Source organism: Anolis carolinensis, chromosome 2, assembly GCF_035594765.1.
Source record: "Anolis carolinensis isolate JA03-04 chromosome 2, rAnoCar3.1.pri, whole genome shotgun sequence".
NCBI classification, from domain to species: domain Eukaryota; kingdom Metazoa; phylum Chordata; class Lepidosauria; order Squamata; family Dactyloidae; genus Anolis; species Anolis carolinensis.
Window position 1 is genome coordinate 219,420,646 of NC_085842.1, and position 14,797 is coordinate 219,435,442.

Below are 14,797 nucleotides of genomic sequence, written 5' to 3' on the forward strand. Positions count from 1 at the left end.
TGCCATGATATGTGAGGGCCCTTCCACACAGCTATATAATCCAGAATATGAAGGCTGAATTAGCTTATCTGAGTCCACATTGCCATATATTCCAGTTCAACGCAGAAAATGTGGGCTTTGATTCACGGATAATGTGGGGTTTTATTTAAAGCAGATAATGTGGGATTTTATTCAGCTGTGTGGAAGAGCCCCAAGTCACTTCTTGCCCCCAAGCCTTCCGCATTTCGGATAAGGCATCCATGCTCAACCTGGCAAGAAGACGCGCGAGAGAAACCGGAAGCGAGCCGGGCCTGTTCAACGTGCCGGACAGCGCCCCACAGGGGCCTCTGTGCCAGCGTTCCATTGCGGCGCGCGCCAGTACTCAACGCATCCGCAGTGATTTCCAACGGGGTGGTGGGGGAAAGGAGCCGCGTGCGTCCGTACAGGGTGCTCCCGGCAACTGGGCTCGGCTCGCTTTGGCATCCCGGGAGGGGAGGGTTCCTTCCGAGTTTGGTTTTCTGGGTCAGGCTGTGGTTTGGATTTACAGTAAGCCGTTGTGTTCCTCCACTCTTCCCTCCTCCTCCTCCTCGCGCCAAGCCCCGCCCCTCAGGGGCGCCGCGCGACGCTGCCGTTAGGAGGCGGGAGGAGCGGACGCCGCCTCAGCAGTCAGTCAGTCCACAGCTTCTGCGGGCGCGAGAGACAGAGGGAGAGCGAGCGCGCGCGCGTGTGGGAGAGAAAGGCTGGCTGACTGACTGACTGACTGGGCAGGGGATACTCTCGACAGCAGCCCCCTTCCTTCCTTCTTTCCTTCGCTACTTCCTCCTTTCCTTCCTTCCCTGCCGTCCTTCCCTTCCTCCTCAGCCTCCCGCCGCCGCCGCCCTGGGGCCGGGCGGGCGAGCGGGGCCTGGCGGCGGCGCTTGGATGCCTGGAGCCCGCGGCAGAGAGCCAGCCCCTCCGAGCCCGCCATGGGCTGCTGCGGGAGCGCCGCCTCGCAGGTGAGAACCAGAAGCACAACAACAACCATCATAGAAGGGGGGGGGGGGCGAGGAGGAGGAGAGAATAATAATAATAAAGGAGGGGGGGGGGGGAAAGCCCTGTATATGTTACTGTCCCATCTTCTTACTGTCTTCTGGCGCCAATGCACCCCTATTTTCATAACATCAGAAGGGCATATTTTTAGAATATTCCTCTTGCTTCTTCCTGGAGGCTCACGAGCCAGAACTTATGCAACCCGACTTATAGGGCCCTTCCACACAGCCATATAACCCAGAAATCCCACAATATCTGATTTGAACTGGAATATATGACAGTGTGGACTCAGGTAATCCAGTTCAAAGCAGATATTGTGGGATTTTCTGCCTTGATATTCTGGGGTTATATGGCTGTGTGGAAGGGCCCCCAGAATATCAAGGCAGGAAATCCCACAATATCTGCTTTGAACCGGGTTATCTGAGTCCAAACTGCCATATATTCCAGTTCAAAGCAGATATTGTGGGATTTTCTGCCTTGATATTCTGGGTTATATGGCTGTGTGGAAGAGCCCATAGGATCCATGTTGAGGGTCGGGCCCAAACCCCAGACCCCATCCTCCTTTCCTTCCTCCTCCTCATCCCACCCACGCGCTGTGAGCTGGCTCCCTGGTTGCCACGGGCCTCCTCCGCCAATCCCCAGCCAGCCTCCCGCTCGGGTTATGGATGTATATCTGCTGCTGCGGTGGCATCCCAAGTGCACAGAAATAGGTGCACTCTCTTGTCAAGGAAGGCAAAGGGGCACAACTAGTCCCTCCTCGGTATTCAATTTCAGCATTGTCCCCAGTCCTCTGCACTTCTCGCTTGAGTGGGCTTTATTTAATTGGTTCAGAGTTGGAAGAGACCCCACAAGGGCCATCCTGTCCAACCCCCCTTTCTGTCATGCAGGAACAGCACAATCAAAGCACCCCCGGCAGATGTCCAGCCAAGCTCTGCTTGAAAGCTTTCATAGCTGGAATGTGTCCAGAGGAGGGCGACTAAAATGATCACGGGTCTAGAGAACAAGCTCTATGAGGAGTGGCTTAAAGACCTGGGCATGTTTAGCCTGCAGAAGAGAAGCCTGAGAGGAGACATGATGAGGGCCATGTATAAATACGTGAGGGGGTGTCATAGGGAGGAGGGAGCAAACTTGTTTTCTGCTGCCCTGGAGACTAGAGGCATCACCACACTTGAGCAATTATCCACTTTAAATCAGGGTTTCCACCTCCTGCAGAATTCTGGGGTTTGTAGTTTGGTGAGGCCCAGGACCTTTCTGGCTGAGCTGTTTAAAGCCCCATCCCTAAAGTGGATTAAAATGTATTTAAACTGGATCTAAACTCTAGTGTGATGAAGCCCTAGGATGTGGAACAACGGCTTCAAATTATATGAAAGGAGATTCCACCTGAACGTTAGGAAGAACTCCCTAACTGTGAGAGCTGTTCAGCAGTGGAACTCTCTGCACCGGAGTGTGGTGGAGGCTTTTTCTTTGGAAGCTTTAAAGCAGAGGCTGGATGACCATTTGTCAGGGGAGCTTTGAATGCGAATTTCCTGATTCTTGGCAGGGTGTTGGACTGCATGGCCTACAAGGTCTCTTCCAACTCTATGATTATATGAATCATTTGGTTACTGTAAGTTTTCTGGATTGTATGGCCATGTTCCAGAAGCATTCTCTGCTGACATTTCGCCCACATCTATGACAGGCATCCTCAGAGGTTGGGAGGTGTTGGAAACTAGGCAAGTGGAGTTTATGTATCTGTGAAATGTCCAGGGTGGGAGAAAAAACTCTTTGTCTGTTTAAGGCAAGTGTGAATGTTGCAATTACAATGGCCAGCGTGATTAGTGTTGAATAGCCTTGCAGGTTCAAAGCCTGGCTGCTTCCTGCCTGGGGGAATCCTTTGCTGGGAGGTGTTAGCTGGCCTTGATTGTTTCCTGTCTAGAATTCCCCTGTTTCCTGAGTATATTTAAAAACTCTAAAACCATTACTTAAAAATTCTAAAATTCGGACAGCAAATACGTAAAGAGTAACACTCTTCAAACGGGAATTCCGGGCAGGAAACAATCAAGGCCAGCTAACACCTCCCAACAAAGGATTCTCCCCAGGTGGAAGCAGGCACATTTTGAAGCTGCAAGGGTATTTAATACTAATCAAGCTGGCCAGTTGCAACATTCTTTTCCCCATAGTTAACAACTCATAACTCACATTTATAATCAAGGGAGCAGGTTCTTTGCTCTCTTGGTGCTCATTTGAAAGGAAGAGCCACTGCAGGTATTCCCATTCCCCCACTAGGCATGCAAAAGGGCAGCAGTGGCTCCACAATGGAAAGAGTCAAGGGTAGGCATGGGCAAACTTTGGCCCTCCAGGTGTTTTCAACTTCAACTTCCACAATTCCTAACAGCCAGTAAGCTAGCTGGGATTTCTGGGAGTTGAACTTCAAAACTACTCCTCCCTTCCATCTGATGCCAAGGAAGCCATTCCGCTCCTGAGCCTGAGGTCAGTAATTGACTGGATGAGGGTAAACAAATTGAAGCTTCATCCAGATAAAACGGAGGAACTGCTGGTTTCACATAAGGTTGATCTGGGAAAAGGGTTGCAACTTGAGCTGGACGGGGTTACACTCCCCCCGAAATCCCAGTTTGGGGGTAGTTCTGTACTCTGCCTTAAATCTGGAAGCCTAGGTGACGGCAGTGACTAGGACTGCCTTTGCACAATTAAAACTTGTGCGCCGACTGAGCCAGTTCCTGGAGAAATCTGAATTGGTCATAGTGGTACACGCACTGGTTACATCCCATTTGGACTACTGTAATGCGGTCTAAGTAGGACTGCCCTTGAAAAGTGTCAGGAAACGCCAATTTATCCAGAGAACAGTGGCCAGATTACTTACCAGAGCTGACTCCAGGGAACGCACCACCCCCTTGTTGAAACAGCTCCATTGGCTTCCGATTTGTTTCTGGTCCCAATCCAAGGTGCTGGTTTTAACCTATAAAGCCCTGCACACTATTCATGTTACTTGAGACACTATGTCCTCGGTTACCGTCTGGGCAGACCTTTAAAGTCTAGTAAGCAAACTGCTCTCCATACAGTCCAGGACCAACATGCATTTAAAAACCACCAGAGAAAGCACAAGGGTATGGAATTTGCTGCTGGAGGAAGTTAGATCGAATCCCACACTGATGTCATTTAGGAAAGGTGTGAAGACCTTCCTTTTTAAAGCAGCTTTTAATTGAAGCCAAGCGTTTTCCGGTCAGATGGGGCATTTTATACGGTTATAAAGTTTTATTGTTTATAATACGGATTATCTATTTTTAGCTATGGTTTTATGTTCTATGCACTTGTTGGGATGTTGGGAGCCGCCTTGAGTCCACTCTGGAGAAAGGCAGCATAGAAATCTCTGAAATAAATAAATAAAAACACCTGGAGGACTGAAGTTTGCCCATTCTTGGTCAAGGGGGTGGGTTCTCCTTTTATGTTCACCTGGGATGGACTAAGCTCTTTCCTTTTAGGCAAGGATGGTTCACTTTTTGGAGAGTTAAGGTACAGTATTTACATTGACCCTTGGATAAGTCAACCCAGGTTTTTTGGGTTGGCTTTTTGATTAAAATGTCTAGATTTAAATATGAGTATATACAGTCCTTTAGTATTCCTGTTGTTTGACTTTCTACATCTTGTGCTTTGATATACTCCACCACACCTAGTTGTCTTTATAATTTGTTTATCTGCTCTCCAGACTCAGGAAGCTTTATTTTACTAAAATCGGATCTGTTGTAGTTGGTGGCTTCAAGTAATTTCTAACTTTCGGTGACTGCAAGATGAACCTGTTTTAGGATATTCTTGTTAAAATTTGTTCAGAGTCAGTTTTCATTTGCAACTGAGAGGGTCACTCTATCAAGGTCACCAGGATTTGCACCTTGGACTCCAGAGATGTTGTCCAACACTATCTCATGTTGTCTTAGGTCATTTTAGGTGTGCAAAGTTAAAAAGCAAACGGACCCACAGCTCTGATGTATCCCGACCTGCCTACCTACACACACATACATACATACATATTCTACTCTTCTTGTCTGAGTAGTGTTAATCCATTTCATCTTTGTAACAGCCCGTGAAGTAGCTTAGCTTAGATGTAGTGATGTGCCCAAGGCCAGCCTGAATACTCCACATCCGACAAAATGCTTCACTTACTATACTATACATCTTTCTTCTTGAACATTAGAACATTTTCTACCGTTCTCTGTTTCCATAGAGTAATACACATGAGATCTCTTAAAATGGATCAGTATTCTCTTAAGACCGTTTCAAAATATTTTGCAACCATAATTGTAGTAGTGATGGGCAAAGACATTGTTTCACTTTGTGTTTAATACTGCAGAGATGATTACTGGTAGTAATTCTGATGAAAGAAACTATTAAAGAGGCACTAGCAACCTTTTCTGTTGGCTTAAACATATGGGGGGAAAACCCCTAAATTTTTAGATACGTTTTCTGAACCCCATAACTGTGTGCTGATGACTGTTTCCTGTCAGACTGCTGTATTCTTGCAGGATGGATGTGAAGTTTTCATTGTCCAATGATGGACATGGCTAATTTGTTACAGTTGTGCTCAGACTGCTTTCTGTCTTTTGTGTGTGTAAAAGGCAATTCGTCAGTGTTTTGTGCATTATCTTTCCCATTCTACAGGATCATCTGTCCCTGCTGCAGAATAGCATATTACGTGACACTGTAGCAATACATTTCAGTAGCCATAGATGGAACTGATATGTGCTGTATATTGACAGCATTTTCTTTTATGTGCCAAAAGTTGGGGGTTTGGGTATATGGGTATATGGTGAAACAGTATTCTGACTACTGAATTTAGAAAGGTTCTCTTATGATTGTATTAATTTGCTTCTGATTCGTGTTTAGCCTTTTCCTTCTTTTTCTGGCTGGAAATTTGAACATCTAAAAAACTGGAGGGGCTCCTTTTTTTTCGCCAAGGTGTTTTTTTTTCTTTTTTCATTGCAGAAAAAATGGAATTTTTTGGAGACAGTAGAAAAATGTGTGATGAAATACTGTTTCTTTTGGGAAAAATATAAATGTCTTACAAGTTTTACTTATTCAGAATTTCAATTTATACTACACAGTATAAAGATTTGAAAAATTAAATAGCTTCAATTTCTATACATACAATACATAAACTCATAATGGCTATATTCACAAAAAACTTCAGTTTTTAACTGGACAAAAGCCTGTGTATCCATTTGAAAAAGGCTTCTCAGGGCTATCATTCTGTTTCCACACTGGCCAACTAAATGGCTATGGAAAGTCGATGGGCAGGAATGAATACAATAGCACCCTCCTGTTCCTGTTCCCTAGCAACTGTATTCAGAGGTAGATCACCTCTGATATTGGAGGTAGTGTATAGCCATCATGACTAGTAGTCATGAATAGTGTGCCCTCTATGAATTTCTCTTAAGCCCTTTTAAAAGCTATTCAGGTTAGAGCCAATCTCTAAATCAGTGAATTTATAATTTAGTTATGCACAATATGAAGAAGTAATACTTCTCTGTTCTCAGCCTCTCATTATCATGGACATCTATAGTGTTTGAGAATAGTTTACAGAACTCTTCCCTTATTTATTTATTTCGTGTCAAAAGCATTGCATAACAAATACATTTTAAAATGATGAAAAAAAAAGGAAATCACAAGCAACTAAATAGTTTTAGACCAAAAACGGGCAACAGCAACCACATTGTCCGTAGCTTTAAACAACTCCTCCTCCGTGCATGAGGCAGGACATTGTGGGCAAGCATACATATGCGGAGTTGTTTGTTCTGCTCCACAGTCACACAAGGTGGAGGATTCCTCCAGGTAGTGCCACCTTGCCAAGTTGTCTTTAGATCTGCCCACTCTGCTTCTGAGTCTGTTCAGGGACTTCCAAGTTGCCCATTCTTGGTTTGCCCCAGGAGGAAGACCCTCACGGGGGGCCATCCAGTTAGAATTGCCAGGTTTAGCTGCCCAGAGGGACACCCTTGCTGCTGCTGGAGGAACATCAAGAGGAGTGGTGGTTCTCATGAAGCCCTTCCTTGATTTGAGTCTGGTGGGAGGAGGCTGATAGTCATGCAGTGGGTGGCTTTCACAGTGTTCAACCTTATTTCTCTCACAGTTAGCAGCAACTTCCCGTCGCACGTCAAGAGGGGCAATGCCAGCTAACTTGTAGAGTTTATCAACAGGTGTAGGTTTAAGGCATCCTGTGATTATTCTGCATGTTTCATTTAGTGCTATGTCCACCTGCTTCGCATGGGCAGACTTTTGCCAGACAGGACAGGCATACTCAGCAGTTGAGAAAGACAAGGCCAGGGCTGATGTTCTTATCACTTGTGGGTCTGCACCCCATGTACTGCCAGTCAGTTTCTGCAGGATGTTGTGTGCTTGGTGTTCATGCAGTGTTTCCTATATGTTAGTGTTCGATCTAAGATGACACCAAGATATTTAGGATGGAAACAGTGTTCGAGCTATTGGCGTTCCCAAGTAACTTTCAGTTTCCTGTTGGCTTCACGGTTACGTAGATGGAAAGCACACACTTGTGTCTTGGCAGGGTTAGGCTTCAGGTGGTTCTCTTTGTAGTAGCTGGAGAGATCTTTCAAGGCATTAGTGAGTTGCTTTTCAACTGTTTCAAAATCTTTCGCTTGTGTTGTGAGGCCAAGGTCATCAGCATATATAAAGCTCTTTGTGAGTGGTGGTTGTGGCTGGTCGTTCGTGAAGATGTTAAATAAGGTCGGTGCAAGAACGCTGCCTTGGGGTAAACCATTCTTTTGCCTCCTCCATCTGCTTTTCTGGCCCTGAAACTCCACATAGAAGCTGCGGTTTTCTAGGAGGGTCTGGACAGTTTTTGTAAAATCAAAGTCCCGGGTAATATGGTAGACTTTATGCAGCATTTTTCTATGTTGCACCATGTCATAGGCTGCCGTAAGGTCCACAAAAACTGTTCCCGTAATGCAGCCTTTCTCATAGCCTTCCTCGATATGCTCAGTCAGATGAAGAATTTGACCTATACAGTTTTTTCCCTGGTCTGAAACCTGCTTGTTGTGGAATAGGCTTGGGTTCGATAACAGGTCCTAGTCGATTTAATAGCATCCTCTCATAGACTTTATATAGATGACATAAGAGGGAGATTGGTCGATAGTTCCTGGCATTGGAGGCATCTTTACCAGGTTTTAAAATGGCAATGATCTTAGTTTTCCTCCATGCTCTGGGAATCTGTTTGTATGCCAAGCATTGATTGTAGAATTTCAAAAGCCAGTTTTCAGCTTTGGGGCCCAAGTGTTTGATTTGCTCCATCATCAGGTCATCTAGGCCAGGTGCTTTACCAGTCTTACATCGCTTGATGGCTTCTCTGAGTTCTTTCAGGTTTAGAGGAGAAGAAAACTGGTGGGTTTCAAGTTCTGGCACCCTGTTGATTTTCATCTTTATTCTACTGTGGTTGGTTTTCCCATTCTGAATTAGCTGGTGAGCTATCTGGTCTGGTGTCATGTTTGCGTGTCCATGGTTGACCAGAGGGTCACTATCCAGGCGTCTCAGCAGTTGCCAGGCTTTTCGGCTACTCTTGGACATGTCAAGGTTCTCAAGCAGCTCTACCCAACGGTCTTTCTTAGCATTAGCTAAGGCTGTAGATAGTTTTTGACCTGCTGCTATAGTCCCATCACTGTATGGATTCTCTTGAAATAGTCTGAGATATTCCTGTAGCTGATTTAGCGATTCTTCGTTTAGGCCTGGTAGGTAGCTTGTACGACAGCCTCTGGGGATTGAGAGCCTTGAGGATCTTTTCACAGCTTCTACAAACAGGTCATAATTTTCTATAGAAGGTTCTATATCAGAAATAGCAGCTTCCATGGTCTCTGTAAACTTTGTCCAGTTAGCTTTATTGAAGTTATATCTTCTGCGGAATGGGACACTTTTTGATCTTACAGCTGCATATGCTACGCAGCATATTGGTCTGTGTTGTGTGTTAGGTATCGGGTTTAATACCCTTTTGACGCATTGGTGGCTTATGCTTTCTTTTACAAAAATCAGATCAGGGTTATAACCACGCTATTGAAAGATGGTGGTAATTTGCTGTCATGGAGGAGGCTCATTCTACTAATGTCGGCCCACGTTAGAACTGCTTCGCCATTTCTATCATCTTCGTCATAGCCCCAGACACAGCTATGGCTTCTTCCCTTTAATTGCCCCCATCTTCATTGTGCCAGCATATTTTACCTTTCCCTGGTCATTTCTGAATTCGTTTGCTTGGTTGAAATCATACTGCATGTCATGTAACTTGGGGCCCTTCTATCTGGGCCATATATGTCAGTGCTGATTTGGAGTGGGGGTATTCTGGATCAAGGTAGTGGGGATCCACAGTGCCAGTCACCAAGCCAGTTTGACAGCAGGTGGGTGTCTGCACTGTGTAGCACAGAGCTGCCCCAGCGGCCGGATGGAGTCAACACAGTATTGCTGGATTGCCATCCTTACATTCTTCCTATTGTTCTCGCCTTAGCTATGGCACAAATCTGCTCCTTCACTCGTTGCATTGGAGCCCCTGGTGGTGCAGTGAGTTAAACCATTGTCCCAGCAGGACTGCTGACCAACAAGTTGGCGTTTCAAATATGGGGAGAGCAGGTGAGTTTCCTCTGTCAGCTCCAGCTCCCCATGCGGGGACATGAGAGAAGCCTCCCATAAGGATGGTAAAACATTAAACATCCGAACGTCCCCTGGGCAATGTCCTTGCAAATAGCCAATTCTCTCACACCAGAAACGACTTGACACGGAAAAAAACCCAGTTGCATTCACTGAATTGCCTCCTCCTTTTCTCTTCCCTTCTGTGATTGCTCTGGCGCTTCAGCCAGCATTAGTAAGCAAAGGTCACTGGCAGTTTCAAGCCATGTGGTCACTGGTAATCTTAGGATGAGAGGAGGAAGTCCCTGAGCCAGAGCCTGGGGAAAAACAGTGAACAGGTCTGGCTGTTTCTGAATACTGTTCACACCACCACAAACTCCTCCAGAGCATCCTACAACTTTCAAAAACTTATTGAAAAGCCACATTAGGGTGAATGAACCTAATCCATCATGTGGACACCATGGAGTCCATTCACCCCTATCCCAACTAATTTACTCATGTAGATGGGCCCTTACTTTGTATATTTCTTCTGTAGATTGATGATGGACTCTTTTGGGAGCAGAATTAAACCTTTTAGGTTCCAATAATTTTTCCAATTCCATATCTTGAATCACATGGTTGGAAAACAATTATAGATTAGTGTAATCATTTATAACAAATTGACAGTAATAAAGACACCGGACTTAAAACCAATATTGCAAATTATTTGTTTTCCATCATTTATCATTCTTACATTTTCTTCCTCCAGTGTTCCTAGCTATCTAGTAGCTCCCAGTGCACAGCAAGCTTCCAGGAAATTGAAAAAACAAATTATAGTAAATGGGCATAAATATGGCACTGGTCCTTAACACACTGTTTTCCCAATACATCAGGTAGCTAGGTTGTGGACCAGCACTAGTCTACAGATCACCATTGTGAGTAGCTTACCAGCAACTTGGATTTGTTTTTCCTGCATTGCTTTCTCTTCAGGTTGTAGTAACAATGTGCCTTTCGGCCTGTTTACCTCCATCCCTTCTATACCCATTGTTATGATTTGGAGCATTGGAGTGCTCACTATCACATAAGCATTCTTTCAATTCACTTGTAGTGTTTTTCCAAATTTTCCAGTTTTGTTTTTTAGATTAAAAAAATAAAAATAGAGGTTTTAATTTTTTTTACATTTTTTTCATATTTTGCTTAAATTCTTTATGCCTTTTTTCTTTCTGGTATTTCAGGAGTTCAGAAACAACAAGAACTATTACTCAAGTTAATGTCAGTATTTAACTGATTTTTGCTAAGCTAATTTGTTATCTTAACATAACACTTTATGCACCTCAAGCAGTGGACAATATCTGCAAATCCTTTATCTCAGTTTTTAAAGTGCCATAGGATTTTGTGAGTGTGATGTGGTATTTCTTTAGTTTATAATGTCTTATTTCAGAGCCATATGGCTTTCTGATCTTCTTTATGCTTAAACCTATTTTTTGCACTCCTGCTTTATTTTGTTTTCATGCTTTGGATATTTTTGTTTTTTTAAAATATTTTAAAAATTGTCTGCTTTCTACTAATTTTTTGTTGTCATACCTTACGCCACATGCTGGCACTGTGATTCAGCTGACGTCATGTGAGAATGCTTCTAGAGATTTAAATTGCCATTTTTGTGATCTGAAATGCATTTTAATAAGGGATCAGGCTTGTCTGGATCATCCATTGCAAGTCTTCAGCCTGATGTCTTAATAATCTTATTCAGTAATTCAATTTTTAAAAAGTTGCTTCTCTGGAATTTTTATCATTCCTTATCCTTTCCAGCTGACTTTTACTCTGGAGATTTCCTTGAATGTGTTATTCACATATTTCGTAAATTTGTAGAAATATTTTTTCATCTCTACATCAACTGAGTAATCTTCTATCTTTCCTTAAAAAGATGTAATTTATATAATGACTAGCTGTGCCTGGCCACGCGTTGCTGTGGCGAAGTCTGGTGGTATGGGAAATAAAGTATTGAGGAATTGGTGGTAGTTAAGGTCAAGGGTAAAGGTTTTCCCCAGACATTAAGTCCAGTCGTGTCTGACTCTGGGGGTTGGTGCTCATCTCCATTTCTAAGCCGAAGAGCCGGCGTTGTCCGTAGACTCCTCCAAAGTCATGTGGGATGACTGCATGGAGCGGCGTTACCTTCCCGCCGGAGCAGTACCTATTGATGCACTCACATTTGCATGTTTTTGAACTTCTGGGTTGGCAGAAGCTGGGGCTAACAGTGGGGGCTCTCTCCGCTCCCCCAATTCAAACCTGTGGCCTTTCAGTCCAGAAGTTCAGCAGCTCAGCGCTTTAACACGCTGCACCATCAGGGGATATTATTTCCTAAAGGTTGTGAATATACAATATTTCTGATTGGGTTTTTTTGTTTGTTGGAGGCAAGTATGAATGCTTCAATTAGGAAAAATGATTAGGATGTAATGGCCTTGCAGCTTTAAAGCCTGGCTGTTTCCTCCCTGAGTGAATTTTTTGTTGGGAGGTGTTAGCTGGCCCTGATTGTTTCCTGTCTGGAATTCCCTTGTTTTCAGAGTGGTGTTGTTTGCGATATTTTATGTGCTTCTACTGTCTGTGGCCCTGAGAAAACAGAGGATTTTCCAGACTTTGATGATGGGAATACTTTGTTGGGAGGTGTTAGCTGGCCCCGATTGTTTCCTGTGTGGAATTCCCCTGTTTATTTACTGTCCTGGTTTTAGAGATTATATTGTTCTGCATTATTCTATCCCAGTAATTATTTCATATTAAAGAACAATCTCACTTATCCAACATTCGCTTATACAATGTTCTGGATTATCCAACGCAGTCTGCCTTTTCATAATCAATGTTTTTGTAGTCAGTGTTTTAAATTCATTGTGATATTTTAGTGGTAAATTTGTAAATACAGTACAGTAGAGTCTCACTTATCCAACATAAACGGGCCGGCAGAACGTTGGATAAGCGAATATGTTGGATAATGAGGAATTAAGGATAACCCTATTAAACATCAAATTAAGTTATGATTTTACAAATTAAGCACCAAAACATCATGTTAGACAACAAATTTGTCAGAAAAGTAGTTCAGTACACAGTAATGCTATATAGTAATTACTGTATTTATGAATTTAGCACCAAAATATCACGATATATTGAAAGCATTGACTACAAAAATGCGTTGGATAATCCAGAACGTTGGATAAGCGAGTGTTGGATAAGTGAGACTCTACTGTAAATACTACATAGCATTACTGCGCATGGAACTACTTTTTCTGTCAAATTTGTTGTATAATATGATGTTTTGGTGCTTAATTTGTATAACGATTACCTAAATTGATGTTTAATTGGCTTTTCCTGAATCCCTTCTTATTATCCAACATATTCACTTATCCTGCCGGCCTGTTTACGTTGGATAAGTGAGACTCTACTGTATATTGAGAATCTTAAATTATCTGCTTAGAACTGGATTATATGAGGCCCCTTCTTCACAGCTGTATAAAATGCACACTGAAGTGGATTATATGGCAGTGTGGAGTCAAGATAATCCAGTGCAAAGCAGATAATATAAGATTATAAATGGGTTATATAGCTGTGTGGAAGGGCCTTGAGTCTACACTGCCATATAATCTAGTGCAAATTAGATAATCTGTGGAAGAAGTCTAAGTGAGGCCTAAATCTGCCTGTCCCCTAACTGAAACCTGGCTGTCCCTTGGTTGCTAGGCAACCAAGTGGGCAGAGATTAGCCCTCTAAACTGGCAGCAATTGGATAAAAAAAATTATTGCTCTCCCTCTAATTAGGACTTTATTTTTCTTTTCTTTTTGTTGTATCAACCTTGAGGCGTGGATGATGGGTTGTGTTGTGAAATTTTGAGGTTGGGGGGCCTGTACTTTTGTTGTTTTGTGAATTGCCGTGATGCCATCACTCTTTTATATATATAGATAAATAAAATCTGTGTAGAGTGCACAGGGTTTAACATATGTAAAAATTCATTGGTAAGAAATATGTGTGATGTATGACTATGTAAATTAAATCATGGCGTAACTAGGACACTTACTGGGTGTAAAGGGTGTAAAGCCTGGATGCAAATCATCTTCTTGCAGAATGAACAGATGCATTTTTCAGGAGAAAATTTATTTGGGCCAAAGCAGTAAGAAATATATTTTCTCAGTTTGACTTGTATCTTTTGAATTTGAACCCTGTTGCTCAACAATACATTACAAAGTAAGAATCCATATCCGGCTAAGGCATACATAATATATGTGCACCTTTGATAGTATCCATAAAAGTACACACTGTTTTTCCTGTTACTGTATGTAATCATGTAATTGCAATAGCAACATAGGAATAAAGGTGTTTTGCTCACGTTTGCTTGTTAATTTAAAATCATGTTATCACATGAATCAGCAAAATATTCAGTGGGACTGGATCCTTTTTTGTTGGTTTCCCAGATGCTTTGTAGATTAGTCTCATGGTGTAGAGTGTTTTGATTGAAAGAAATTGATAAAAATAAAAGTACCCTAGTGATATAACATCCATGCCAGAGGTAAGATACTGTAGTATGTATTAAATACTTTTTATTATTTATTCAGCACTGTAGAAGTTTGGTATAACTGCTATTCTTTTCTATTTTATTGCTGGTCTTGGTTCTCAGTGCATCAAGTCCAAAGCTGTGTATTGAAGTTAGCTGATATGATCTAGCACAGATATCCCTGTTTCTAGAAACCCTGTAGTTACTCAATGAAAATATCAGGATTGGAACACAAGTCTTCCAGAATGACAATTTTCACATTTATTTTTGCTTTTAATACATATTGTCACAGGCCACTGTTGGGCATGAACTGTAATAGTTTTCAATATCTAGGGTAATTTTGAGGACCAGTAAGTCTATCTAGTGTCCTGAACTGGAATATCTGCTGTAGAAAGCATATTTAAATTTTTACAAGCTTCAATAATTTCTAGTCAGAATGTTGAAGAGCCAGAGGGGTACCAAGTTGCAAAACCTTGGAATAACCCATTATATTTGATGATAGAAGGGAGTGTTTGGCAAACCATGAATGTGTGTGCTTCTTATAGCAAAGTTAAATTTTAGTTTGCATGTGAATGTTATTGATGGTGTTTATTTGACACCTGTAAATGCTTCAGTACTACATCTTGTAAGGTCGTAGTCGAAAAGTAGAACTGGGGGCTGAACTGTTTATA

The 14,797-nt window shown here is 42.7% G+C and overlaps 1 protein-coding gene across 3 annotated transcripts in view; it reads left to right on the plus strand.

Moving 5' to 3' along the window:
* The first annotated feature begins 368 nt into the window (after positions 1 to 368).
* The window catches only part of slc44a1 (solute carrier family 44 member 1), a 116,229-nt gene continuing 101,800 nt past the window's right edge, over positions 369 to 14,797 (plus strand). The window contains exon 1 of one of the 3 annotated variants that reach the window (XM_062971808.1): positions 369 to 974. Coding sequence is in view for 2 of the 3 variants with exons in the window: in XM_008115280.3 (XP_008113487.1) it covers positions 945 to 974 (30 nt within the window). In the remaining variant the exon portion in view is untranslated. The remainder of the gene's footprint in view (positions 975 to 14,797) is intronic. The other 2 variants (XM_008115280.3, XM_008115281.3) reach the window with 2 other exon arrangements.